This window comes from Cinclus cinclus, chromosome 8 (assembly GCF_963662255.1).
Source record: "Cinclus cinclus chromosome 8, bCinCin1.1, whole genome shotgun sequence".
In the NCBI taxonomy this organism is placed as follows: domain Eukaryota; kingdom Metazoa; phylum Chordata; class Aves; order Passeriformes; family Cinclidae; genus Cinclus; species Cinclus cinclus.
Genome location: NC_085053.1, coordinates 20,532,527 through 20,544,886, shown reverse-complemented (window position 1 = coordinate 20,544,886; position 12,360 = coordinate 20,532,527). Strand labels below are relative to the sequence as shown.

General features: G+C 39.0%; 1 protein-coding gene across 8 annotated transcripts in view; it reads right to left on the bottom strand.

Annotated features, from left to right (window-relative positions):
• Nucleotides 1-12,360, bottom strand: part of ST3GAL3 (ST3 beta-galactoside alpha-2,3-sialyltransferase 3) — a 171,260-nt gene that overhangs the window by 127,822 nt on the left and 31,078 nt on the right. For 4 of the 8 annotated variants that reach the window (XM_062497628.1, XM_062497631.1, XM_062497633.1 and 1 more), the window contains exon 2: nt 5,486-5,533. The exons of 3 other annotated variants lie outside the window; for them this stretch is intronic. In XM_062497628.1, coding sequence (XP_062353612.1) covers nt 5,486-5,533 — 48 coding nt within the window. Of the gene's footprint in view, nt 1-5,485; nt 5,584-12,360 lie in introns of all 8 variants that reach the window. One more of the 8 variants, XM_062497627.1, reaches the window with a different exon arrangement.

Here is a 12,360-nt window from a genome sequence, read left to right as displayed (position 1 = left end):
TGAGTACTAACCCTTTAAGCAGACAGCTACTTAGAAGCACAGTGGAAATAAATTTGCCAGTAGAAATAGAAAATTAAACTTTTTTTTTTAAAAGATGTGCTATATGCAGTTCTAGCTTTGTGTTTAACTGGTAATTGCAAGTACAGGAGAGAAGTCAGAAAATTAAATTTCACTATTTTATTCAAAATGTTTGTATTTGTCAAAGAGATCAGTATGATACTCAAGAGACAGAAGTTCTATTGAGGATGCTCAGACCACCCTGATACATTTCATCCTGTCCAGTGCAGTCTGGTCTCTGCAGAGCTGAGAATCCAATTGAGCCAAGCCTTGGTCACTATTCACATGCAAGCTCTACATCTGCAGCAAAGGCCACAGGTAAAATGACTTACTCTGCAATGAAAAAGGCCAAACACATCACATTCACCTTGAATTAAGAAAACACATATGGACAGTTATACAAGTTCAGCCAATGTAAAATAATTCTGCTAGAACTCAAGAGACAAGAAAGAATTAATGAAAATAAGTCATGTTAAATGGATCAACTGAAATGGACAAAAGAAAGCTTTTATTCCAGGGTTAAAAAAATACCCGTCAGGATTACTGAGCAACAATCAAAGTACTGGATAAACAAAGACTTAATGTTGCATCCTTTCCTTAGGATTTTCACTTTAACCTCTTCAGTGATGGAATTTACTGATGAAAGCATAATCTTTTATTTAAATAACCAGGGAATAAAAAAGACTGCAAAGGCAAGTTCAGAAATGGTAAAGCTGAGGCCACCCGAGCTCCTCAGCACAGTCCTGCATGTACTGCATGCAGATCTGTTTCAGTTTCCTCCTCACCCTCACTTACTTGCTTTTGCACACCCATTTACCAACCTTTTTCTCCAGGTTGACAAGTGACATCCAGGAAAACACCAAGAAAACTGGTAAGACAAAGCCCAGCCCCTGGTGCCTTTTCCTGCTCTGTAATAATACACAGAAGAAGCAGAAATGACACCTGTAAAGATGAGTGTTCAGCCCTTGCAGCTCAGCACCAGAAGCTTAACTTGCCTATCTACATCTACACATCCTAATAAAACTATAGCAACCTCCAATGGTAGAAAAGCAACTGACTGTTTAAAGCTGAAGAAGATGAAAAATTTACTATGATCTGCATATCTGTTTTGCTTTTGCCAGGAAGTCATCTGTTTCAAGCCAGACTTACAGCCTTTGCTAAACAGTTGTACTATTTACTGCCATGAGTCCACTTGGCAAATGGAGTTACTGCTGCCCTACTGAGTCTCCCAACATACTCTTCATTCTTTGAATTTTATCATATTTCCTAATAAAAGTCAAGAACATGAAAAAAAACAGTAATCTATTAGACATTTAGTGACAAGATGTGCTGATTTGATGTAGAGAGATGTCACATGAGAGAGAAAAATCACACTGAAATACTTTTATTTTGAGGCATTCATTAAGCCACTTCTTGACATTTGCACCTCAACTCATTCACAGCTGTATTTTCAACTGGAAGAATACAGCACTAATAAGAAGACAGATGATGATACTGAACACACTGGCAAAGCCACATAAGGACTATGAAACTGCTTCATGACAGTCACTGGCAAAGATTCAAGCAGCTCCCACAGTCTACACTCAGAAAAATAAAGAATGAAGAAGAATTTCATTAATCAAAAATGAAAAGGGAAAAGTATTTTTGCAGAAAAAAGCCACTAAAACCAGCAGAGAAAATACACATATTTCCCTTTTTTCTTTCTTCCTTACAGGAATGAAGAAATATACAGAAGCATAGTAAGTTTATCTCTCACATCATTGTCACATAGTGCTAAGACAGAAATGCAATTTGGGTGGAAAATCCCAACATGCCAGAACCACATCAGCTCCAAGCATTAGTTAAAGTTGCTTTCCTCAAACCAAGAACATATAAAGTTAATTACCACTGACCTGAATAATTCAGGAAATATCAGAGTTTGCAACTCTAGACATCTGTACAGACTATCATTGAGAAATCAAATAAACAGCAAGGACTCTTCTACAAGTCACCAATGGTCTTCTCTTATCCTAGGAATCTATCACTATTCTACCCATTTGATATCTCATTCAGTTGCATTCCTGCTCCTGGACTCCATCCATACCACTCTCCATCCAAAATACAGGCAAGTAGTCACCAAATTAACTCTGGAGTTGCATTTGGTAGGACAGATATAGGGTTATTCCCATCCTTCACAAAATGGTTATCTGAGCATCTTCAGCAGCTGAACAAAACAGAGAAAGTTTCCTTCACAGCTCTTACAGCTTTTCCCAAAATGGTTATGGACTTTGACTTAAGGAATCACTAACAGCAAACTCCAAAATAAGCACAGATTTAAATTCTCAGATGATTACTCCACCATCAGTGTGAACTCAGCATTTGGAAGCATGATCTTACATGTGGGCTTTCACAAGTACATGAGCTGCAGCAGATACACTACTCTAAACCAATGTTTGGAAACCCAGAAGAGTTTATATACGCAAACAATTTGAGCAAGACCTAGATAACACTTGGTTGCTTGTAATGTTGGAACTAGCATCTTTTAAGCCTACAGTGAGAACATCTGCTATGAATCAGTGGTCAGTACTGCAATCAAACATGTCTATCAAGAGCAGAGAACAGGCCTACAGCCCAAAGGTATTCAGTATTTTCAGAGTTTCAAGCATAGTAGCATCTGGGAAACTTGTACATCCAGTGTACTCCTATCCAAGGCTTAGAGAAGAAAAAATTAGCTTGCTGTCAGACACAGGAGGTAGGAAAAAGTCTTGAACAAAAATAGCAGAGGTATAAATCTAACTTTCAAGGTCCAGTGTTTGATTTGGTAGCAACAAAGTAAAACAAAGCAACTAGAGAGGAGAGAAAATAATAAAAGGAGCACTAGCTGTCTATGACAGGAGAATAAAATCCAGGTCTCCTCAAACACCCTGTGTCCTGATTGTTTCCCCAACTTCAGAGCATGACACCCTTCTTTCTGAAATGGCTGCAGCAGAAACACTGGCCTAGACATCACATCAAACACTTATCTCAGCTGCTCAACCTTTTCAAGGGAACAGACAGCCATGAAGAGAATTACAAAAACATCTGGACTTGTGAAGGCTGGACCACAACATGAACCTCACGGTTCAGCCTCACTCAAAGCACATTTGGCTCACATGTCCTCTACCCAATAACCTCCTATGAAGCATTATATTAAAGTCCCATGGCCAGATGAACTTCTGAACACTCAGTTCAGAAAATTTATGCGGAAAAACCTCGACAGTGTCATCAATCTGAGTTGCATAAGGACAAATTTCCAGCATTTCTGAAAACTGAGACTTGCATGTGGGACAAAGTTAAGGGGAAAGCCAAGGTAAGGACAAACAGTCAATTCAAGTATAATACAGAAGCTGCAATATGACATTGCCCTTCACATGGCATGATTAACAAGTACCAAAGAGCACTTCTAAGCAGTTTAATATGCAAATATAAGTACCAGTTTTAAGCAGCATGAAATCTTAACAGGGAGACTATTATTCTTAGATGGTTTTGACTAATAAAGAAAAAGGTATATGTAATTTTATGTTTCAAAGCATTTAACTTTAGCTGAAACATCACCTACTGGGAATGGCTGGGCCTGGAGCTGCCATGGTTTCTGTGGGTTCTTTCTGGGCTCTGTCTTTTCCTGGGTCTGCAGCAAGGTGAGATGAGATGGACAGCGGAAGCACAATAGCCACAGTTTTTCTCTCTCTCCTTCCTGTTCAACAAGGAAAGCTATCCCTCAGTTGGACAGACATCACACATCTTGACATCTTATTACACATACCAGTTCAGAGCAAAGTGAAGTCTGCAGCGCAGTAAGTGCAAAGTACTAAACACAAGAGCAATAAACATACAGCTTTCCTGGACATTTCTAAGCCTCCCTTCTCAAACTCAGGAGTTTTCTTCAATTTCTTTAATGAAGGAAGTCAGTCTTGTTGCAGTGAAAGGGGTTTACAAAAGATCAAGTCTTACTGTCTCAATTCCTAACCCATCCAAGCTTGAGTTGTAAAATGCAAGCAAAACAAAGACCAGTGCTTTTAAAATAGACCCAGGCAGTCCAATGGCTCACATGAGCCTGTTGCCCAGCCTCCATATTAACAGAACTCCAGAAACAGTTGAACTGTTTTTGTGGTTAACTCCATAGATACAAAATCTGTGATTAAAATTCAAGCAAGCATATCTCAAACTTATGCAACTTCCTCCTTCTGCAGACTGAAGAGACCACCACCCAATACAGAAGGCAGGCAACAACACACTTCAGTTATGACATATTAATTAGCAAGATAGAATTAATAGAGGGTTTCTTCCCCCCATATACACAACAACATATCCATCTGGCACCCTAGAGATACTCTCACATCAGATCATGCACTAAGAATAGATCTGTTTCCACATACAAGTTTTAGAGGAGATACAGGAAGAGTAGAAAAAGTGTGAGGTGTTTTAAACAAAGTAAGTTACTACCACTAGTTCAGGGGTTAGTAAATCAGATTTGTGTTGAAGCTTTGATGTTAGTGTCAGGCAGCAGGCTCTCTTTCAAACTGTGAGGACAGAAGACAGGTGCTATGTTGGAAGGCAGCATGTTCCCCCTATCAACCTAAGAGGAAAGGCTGGCGAGCAAGATAAAAAAAAATCCAAGCAAAGGTTTTGTCTTTTGAGAAGGCAATAAATATCCCCATCTTTTAAGTGTTAAGGGGTTTAAAGTTATAAGAGCAATTCTTAGCCCTTCCCTTGCACTTCATATATCATGATATACACACTGTAAACTGAATTTCATCAAGTATCATGCTCACTATGGCGTGCCTTGGCTGCAGCTTGCACATTACCCTCAGCCAAATGTAGAGTTACTGATCTAGTGAAGTGTCCCCAACTCAAAATAATTTTTAATTTCTGGTTCAGTTTAATTGTAGGTCATGCTTATGTTCCAAACAAAATCAGATTGGGAACGATTTGCCCTGGGGTTCGATAATGCTGGTCAATCTCCACCCAAAACAAAAGTTTCCAGCCCTATTGGTTTAGTTATGACTTTCGCCTTCTCCCTGGAAGCATTCCTAATGTCTTTCCCAAAAAATTCAACTGTTAGTTTAGCTGGGAAACTATTCTAGTAGCATGAAACAGTTTTTCTTCAGCTGGTGGGTGACATCACCTTAATGCCTTTCACATGAGAAGAGAAGCACAAACTGCATCATCAACACGTGTCCAGGTCGTTTCCTCGCTGGTAAGGGAAGAGTCCTGCAGGTTAATCCTTGTGTCATACTAAGGCTCTTAAAACTCCCACTACGCTTAGGAAAGGACCTATTTACCCTTTGGCTAGATGGTTGATTCCCACAGAAGTCTGGCTCAGTGTCCTGCCTCCCAACATGGCTACCATGTCCAATTAAGTAGAAGCCTTGTCATGAGGTGGGAGATAGAGAAGAAGGCAATGTTGTACCTGAGCCTATTGTATGTCCAACGGAGTCAAAGGAAAGAACCACTGAATCTGTAACACAAGAGTACAAGTTCATTTTCCCCTTTTTTTCAGCACCATTTCTTGCTGTAACATTTTTTTGGTATTTTGCTTAAGCAATTCCTTGTGCTCCCTTCTGCCAGGAAGCAGAACAACTTCACCAACCAGACAAAACAACAGGCACCTAGCAAAGGCAGGACAACAGAGTATGCAATAAATCACAGTGTCATTAACCAATGAAGTAGCTACAATTCATTGAAAATAATTTCATTTTATGTCTAATAAGCTTGGTCACTTGAATCATAACATGCTTTGACTACTGGCCTAGAGAGATTTTTCTTATCAAATGTATTCCCAATATTTTGTCCCCATGTAGGGGCCTCGCCTGTTATGATCAGTTTTTCCCTGACACAGTTTGCTAAGCCAAGCACTTCGTTCTCCTTGCACTCCATGCTCATCATGTTTCCCACATCCTTACTCACAGTAGGGGCTTCCATCTCAATGCATTTCAATTCATCAATATCTTTTCACCTTTGCACTATATGCAGCACACGTGCCAAGCATCAAGAAAATATAACCTCTCTACTTGATACCCTTTTATTTTTCAATCTGGGAATCACAACAATGTTTTTATCCATGACTGCAGTGACCACTCTGGCTCATCAGCTAATGCATGACACTTTTTGTCACTGTTTCATATTATGGGGCACCCTTTGCTTCAACTGTGGTTTACAGATCCTAGTTTTTATATAAGCAACTTGACATTTGGCCATATAGAAAGTCTTACTGCCTGCTTGCACTCAGCTCGCCCCATGATCTAGACCCCTTTATTAGTCATTCATTTTCCTCATATACCACCCTTCCAGCCTACAATGTTTGCAAAATTATCAGTAATAATTTTATATTCTGTTCCAAGTGGAGTTGCATTATGTTATCATGCTCAATAATGGGGCTTTCCCCTGTCTTTATGCTTATTTGAGACAAACAAGATTTATTTTGATAGTAAGCCTCCTGGTTTGCCATCTATTTTCATGGAAATCCTATCTGAAGGAGAAACACTACCAAATTCTATTCCCCTACCAGTGAAACAGAATTGGGTCCAGAATTTAGAGACAAACACCCAATGGGCAAAACACAGAAAAGAACAGATCATCACAATAGAATTAATAATTGTACAGCCTGAGAAGCTTTGAACTGACACAGCAATAGCTGAACTGCCTTTCATCTTCACCTAAATGAATAGGCTGAATCCTTTGACATTTCTCTTTGTCACTCAGGTTTGAGATGTGATCAACTCCTCGCAGCACCTTTGCAGCACCACAAGGGCTGCCAAGGTCCAAGCCCTCAGTGCAAGGCAAAAAGCTCAAGCACAAGAAGACTCAGCCTGCTGAAAAGAGTTTAACCTCCTGCTGCATCACTTGAAATTTAGGCAGGCTACAGTCACAGGCACTGGCAGTTACCATGTTAGAGCTGAAAATAACTTGACACAGAACTGAGCCCTTGGCTTCTCCATATTTTACAGTATCCTGGTGCTTATTTTCCAACTCTTAAAAATGCAAAAAGAAACTGCTAATTTTCAAAATAAACACTGTTTTAGTAAAGGTCTGTTAATTTGACTGGGTTAAAAAGAATTTAGAAAAAGAAGGTCTGTGTTGTCTCTGATCCAGCACTGTGGTAGTAACATCAAAAAAATTAAAAATAAGGTATTAGTCTCAAAACTTACTCCAACAAAAATAAAAATCCATCTGGACTTAACAACTATATTTCCTCTTTTGGGAATAAAATTCAGACATCATTATATTATTCTAAATAGCAAGGGGTTTAATTCATTTTAACTGCATTAACTTCATTTGCCATGAATTTTAAAGTATCTCTGTGGGGTTGTACTTTCACAAAACTGTTGAGATTTTTATCAACATGAAGTACTGCTTTGTAGTTAATGTCAAATTTAAAAGCTATTAATTTTTCTGAAATATATTTTGTGTTCAAACACTGCACATGAAATATTAGGGCTTATCTAAGAATGGCTGAAAAGCACTGCAAGCATCAAATTAATAACATTATTGCGACCCACAAAAATAGTATAATGTTTCATTCCCTTAACTGAGAACATTATCTTCCTCATATAAAAAAAAACAATTTACAAGCAGATTAAGAGCTCCCTTTTCCAATCCAATCCTTCATGCTACTGTTAGTTTCAACTAATCAAATTCACTGTGAATAACCTGTATTATAGCCAACTGCCCCTCAACCTCCAGAAATAATTTCACAAAATGTGGATCTTTATTAAAGCACAGTGTTTATTTCTGGTATTAGCACTCCAAAAGTGAAGAAATTATAAACCTGAAGAAAGCTGAGAAGATAATGCATCACCTTTCTTCTACCCAAATAGCTACTCACATCCAAATTCAGAGCTACAGGTTATTTCTGTCAGAACCTGATGGAGATAGGCAAATCTTTGAGGCAAGCCAGATATACTTGTAAAAACACTGAATTCTGCTTCAACAAACATAAGAAGAAAAGTTTCTTTGCTTCGAGTTCTAAATCTCTTCCAGTCATCGCTCAGTTCAAAATCCTCCTGACTTTCTAGGGAATCTTTTTGGCCAAGACAAAGTCACAGCTCTGTCGGTGCCCAGTGCCTTTCCCCAAGCCCCAGAGTGTGCTCCACCTTTCAGAGGCAATCTTCAAAGGATTTATCTTTCAAAACTTATTAAGACACAATGTAAAACATACCCGCTTACATGCCCCCCTGCTTTAGGTGCCAGGAAGTCTTTGTGCCTGAAGGACCAGTCCCCAACCTTTCAGATACCTATCTCCATAAAGAAGCTTCAATGTTTTTCCTCCTGCCTTGACTGAAGGGCAGCCTTTATGCCTAAATCATGAAATCTGACACACAGTAACTTGCCAATATGTACAACTTAAGGCTGCACACACCACAGTGCCAGTCTTTTACATCTGTTTTCATGTTAACTACAATCTTCTCCTCAGTGGCTCTAGCAGCTCAAAAAAACGAAAGGGAAAAAAAAAACAAACCAAACAACAAGATACAGCAAAATCCAAATGCAATTCTGGATCTTATCCAATCCACCAGAAGAAGCAAAGACAGCACAAGCACTTACTCAATTTAGAAGGCACTCAGTGCCAGGAATAATGATGGCTGAGACCTCACCAGCCAGACTGTAAACTTGCTTTGGGTCACTTGTGTCAACTTTGGGTTAAAGTTGCATTGGGACTTATGCTCCGAGTCACTTTCCCCTCACTCCCACCATCCACTTAGAGCATCACGAATTGGACCAATATACAAATCTGCTCCATCATGCCCCACAAAACAGTGCTGTGCAGGGCTACCCGAATGCACTCCATCACAGCCCCTTTGGAGCATGGAGGAGCGTTGTATGAGACCCTGTTTCACTGCTGTGAAACCAACACAAGGGTCCTGTTTCATTCAGGAACACAGAACTCGAAGACAGACTCTGCAAAGACTCTCAGTGCTGCTCTGAGAGCAATTTTAAACTCAGTTCCAACAATGCTCCATACAGGTCCCAGAGCTGAAGGCACCTTCGGAGGAGCACAACTGGATTTGGATCTGTTCTGTTAGTAACAAAAAACCAAAAAAAGCCCCCTCAAACAAACCGACCTGCAAATCTGTGATGACTACATTTATTGCTGCACTTACACCACAGTCCAGCTAAGACATCCAGGTATGTGGACTGATTGTGTTTCAAGGCAAGGGAAGCATTTCAAGTGTTGTTAACCCCCTACCTTTCTCAGAGCCTACATAACTGTGCACCACATTCCCCTGTCCCCCAGACAGGCAAATTAAATCATCCATCATGCTGCATATATTGTGCACCTTAGCTCGGGGCATTTCTGGACACCAGACAAGTATTTAAGTGCTACTTGTAACAGATTGCTGAATGTTTTCCAGTACTCTCATTTCTGAACAGAAAAATAAACGAAGATTTGGATCTTCACAAAGGAGTGATGATCCTGACCAACAAACTGCAGATTTGTAGGACACAAACAGAGTCATGCTGAAAAACATCTGACGTTTCATACTCCATGGACATTACTAGTTAACAGGGATACTGCACTGAAGAGGTGCATGGAAACAGCTCTTAAAAGCCCAATTGTGTCAAGTTCTTAAAATCATGTAGAAGTAAATACGTGGATTCATTTCCAATACAAATACTGTCCTTACTTTGATTTCATCCTTGAAGAAAATGCAATATACAAACCAAAAAACAAGCAGTGACAACACATAATGAGAACATCAAATATAATCCACACTCAAATAAGAACTGTATATAAACTGTATGTTTACCTAAGTGCTGTTACAAAATTTCTGTTAATACTTTTATTGTAAGTCACTCCGAGAAGCCACCAACTTTTTATTGTGTTTTACAGACTCTCCCTGCAAGGATTTGTAGATAATTGTCTCAACCTATTGGAAACTGAAGAAGCTGAACCAATAATTTCTCTTATCTGGCTTTTTTTTTTTTCGGGGGGGGGGAGGGGAAATTGTTTTGGGCTTAAAAAAAAAAAAAAAGAAAAAAAAAGAAAGAAAAACCAGACTTTGGCAATAAAGTAACTTCCCCAAGTAAAACAACATGATTGCGTGCTGCTTTGGAATTGGTCCTGAGAAACCACAAACTGTCAGTCCCACTGGAGTTATAAGAGTTTAATAATAAAGGCTTAACACAGCCTCAATACCACATACCATTACAGCAATACACTCCACAGGCCAAGCCAAACAGGGAATACAAGAATACATCACAACACAAGGCAAGCTCTGAGGTCTGTATTGCTTTCTTATATGCATAATCAATGTCTCTCATTCCCTATCCCTGATCTCCAGATACTCTGATGGATTCCTACAGAACTATGACCTGTATTTAAAAACATTTAATGTAATTTATACCTCCAGAGCTTGACCAGATACCAGATGTCCAGAGCTCCATCAGCTGGCCTGGGGATGGCAGCTGCAGTGATATTATCTAACAAAATTTTGATTCAGAGTCAGAATAAATAGAAAAAAAATAGCTGCTTCATTTTTATCACAGAATTAGAAAAACATTCTTAAGGATCTGTCATTCATCTGTCTCCCTTTTTCTGTGGAGTACTGAAAACTATAGGATCAAACATCCCAATGGCTGTCAAAATTTATTTTCTATTTTAGATCAATATTCTGGAATGTATTATAAATACCAGAGAAGGAGTATTTAATGCAAGAAATTCTTCATAGCTTGTTGACAAAGAGACAAACAATGAAACAAAAACTATTCTTATGTTCCACCTAATCAAGAAATGAAGCTCACAAAAGTAGTGCATCCTCAAAATGCATTCGACTGTCAGGATTCATTTGGCAGGAAGACCTGTCTTAGAACATCTCCTGCCCCAAAGAAAAAATATTTTTAATAAGACCCTGTCTTATCATGACTATGCAACATACTGGATAATTCTTATATCCAAAGATTTGAAGGGAACTGAATAATTCCAGTACTGTCCTAGAGATCTCAGACATTTAAAGCATGAATATAATTCCTCAGATTCAGTAAAAAATAACTGCCTGCACATAAAAATTCCTTGACAGAGCAACCTTCATTTCCTAACACGTTTTCCATGCTGAAGATGGATTTAGGGAAGGGTGATGTAATATACTCAGTTTAATGACAAATGCCATCCTACTGACTTATTAAGTATCCTACTTTTGCCTTAATGTTGGGCTCCCTGTTCCCCCAGCTTGCTCTATTTAGCTTTACTAAGCTCTTTCTTCTATAGTACCAAGGATTTTCCTACTTTACACTTTTTTTTTTTTTTTTGAACACAGTGAAATGGCTCTGTGTTGAGGGCACTGGTCACTACAATAACATCTTCTGTACCACAGTTCAAGGATGTTCCAAGTGACTCATATTTACCATTTAAAACTCAAGGCATTAATTAAGACATTGCCTAAGCTCCACACGGCAAGAGTGAAGGTCAAAGGAAACACATAATACCACTCTTACTGGTAATCTCAGCTCCTACACATGTACTCTGTCAAAAACAATCAGTAGTGCTACCATGTTTAGACACCACAAGGAGTTATGATCTCAAGTATGTTGTTTGAGCAGCATAATTCTAACATTTTCAATATCTAAGATGAGAAATTACATATAAAGATGACACATACAGAGCACAGGCACGCTTCCTAACCACGGATGTGAGAGCTAATAGCAGCAAATAAAGGGACTGAAAATTTTGGCAAGCAAAACACATGCAGTGTTCCAGTCCAGTGCTGTCTGCAGCTGATAGGAGACCCAGGTTCAAAGTTCAAAATTTAGCCCCTTTATAGAAAGAGAAAAGACACTCAGCAACAGGGCACATCTTCAGCAACAGGAAACATCTTACTGTAAAGAACATTTCCAATAAACTCTGGGTTTAATAAATTGTCTTAAAACATGGCGGCACTAAATTTGAATGCCTGTCCTGTGTGCCACCTGGCTATACTTATTTGGGTACAGAGATGCAGGAATAGGATGGTGCTTGTTTCACGTAACATACCTGTGAGGGAAGATTCATCCTCATATGAGAGCACACATCTTTGAGAGATATCATAATGCAAATATCTCATTCTTAACAGTAATTCTCTTATGCATGTACAAATTAAAAAGCTTCTGCATTGTTGCCCCAGTCACTATTTCTTTAATTACCATTCCCATTTACAAAGCACGCAGTACTAAAGAAGGCCCCATAGGCTCTCTCTCCATTTTTGTGGCTGACCCAAAACACCCATTTTATTGACAGCTGACTTCACAGCCAAGCTTAGATCTGAACCCAAATTCCTTGGCCATCCACTTTGTCTGGACACGAGGTCCCTT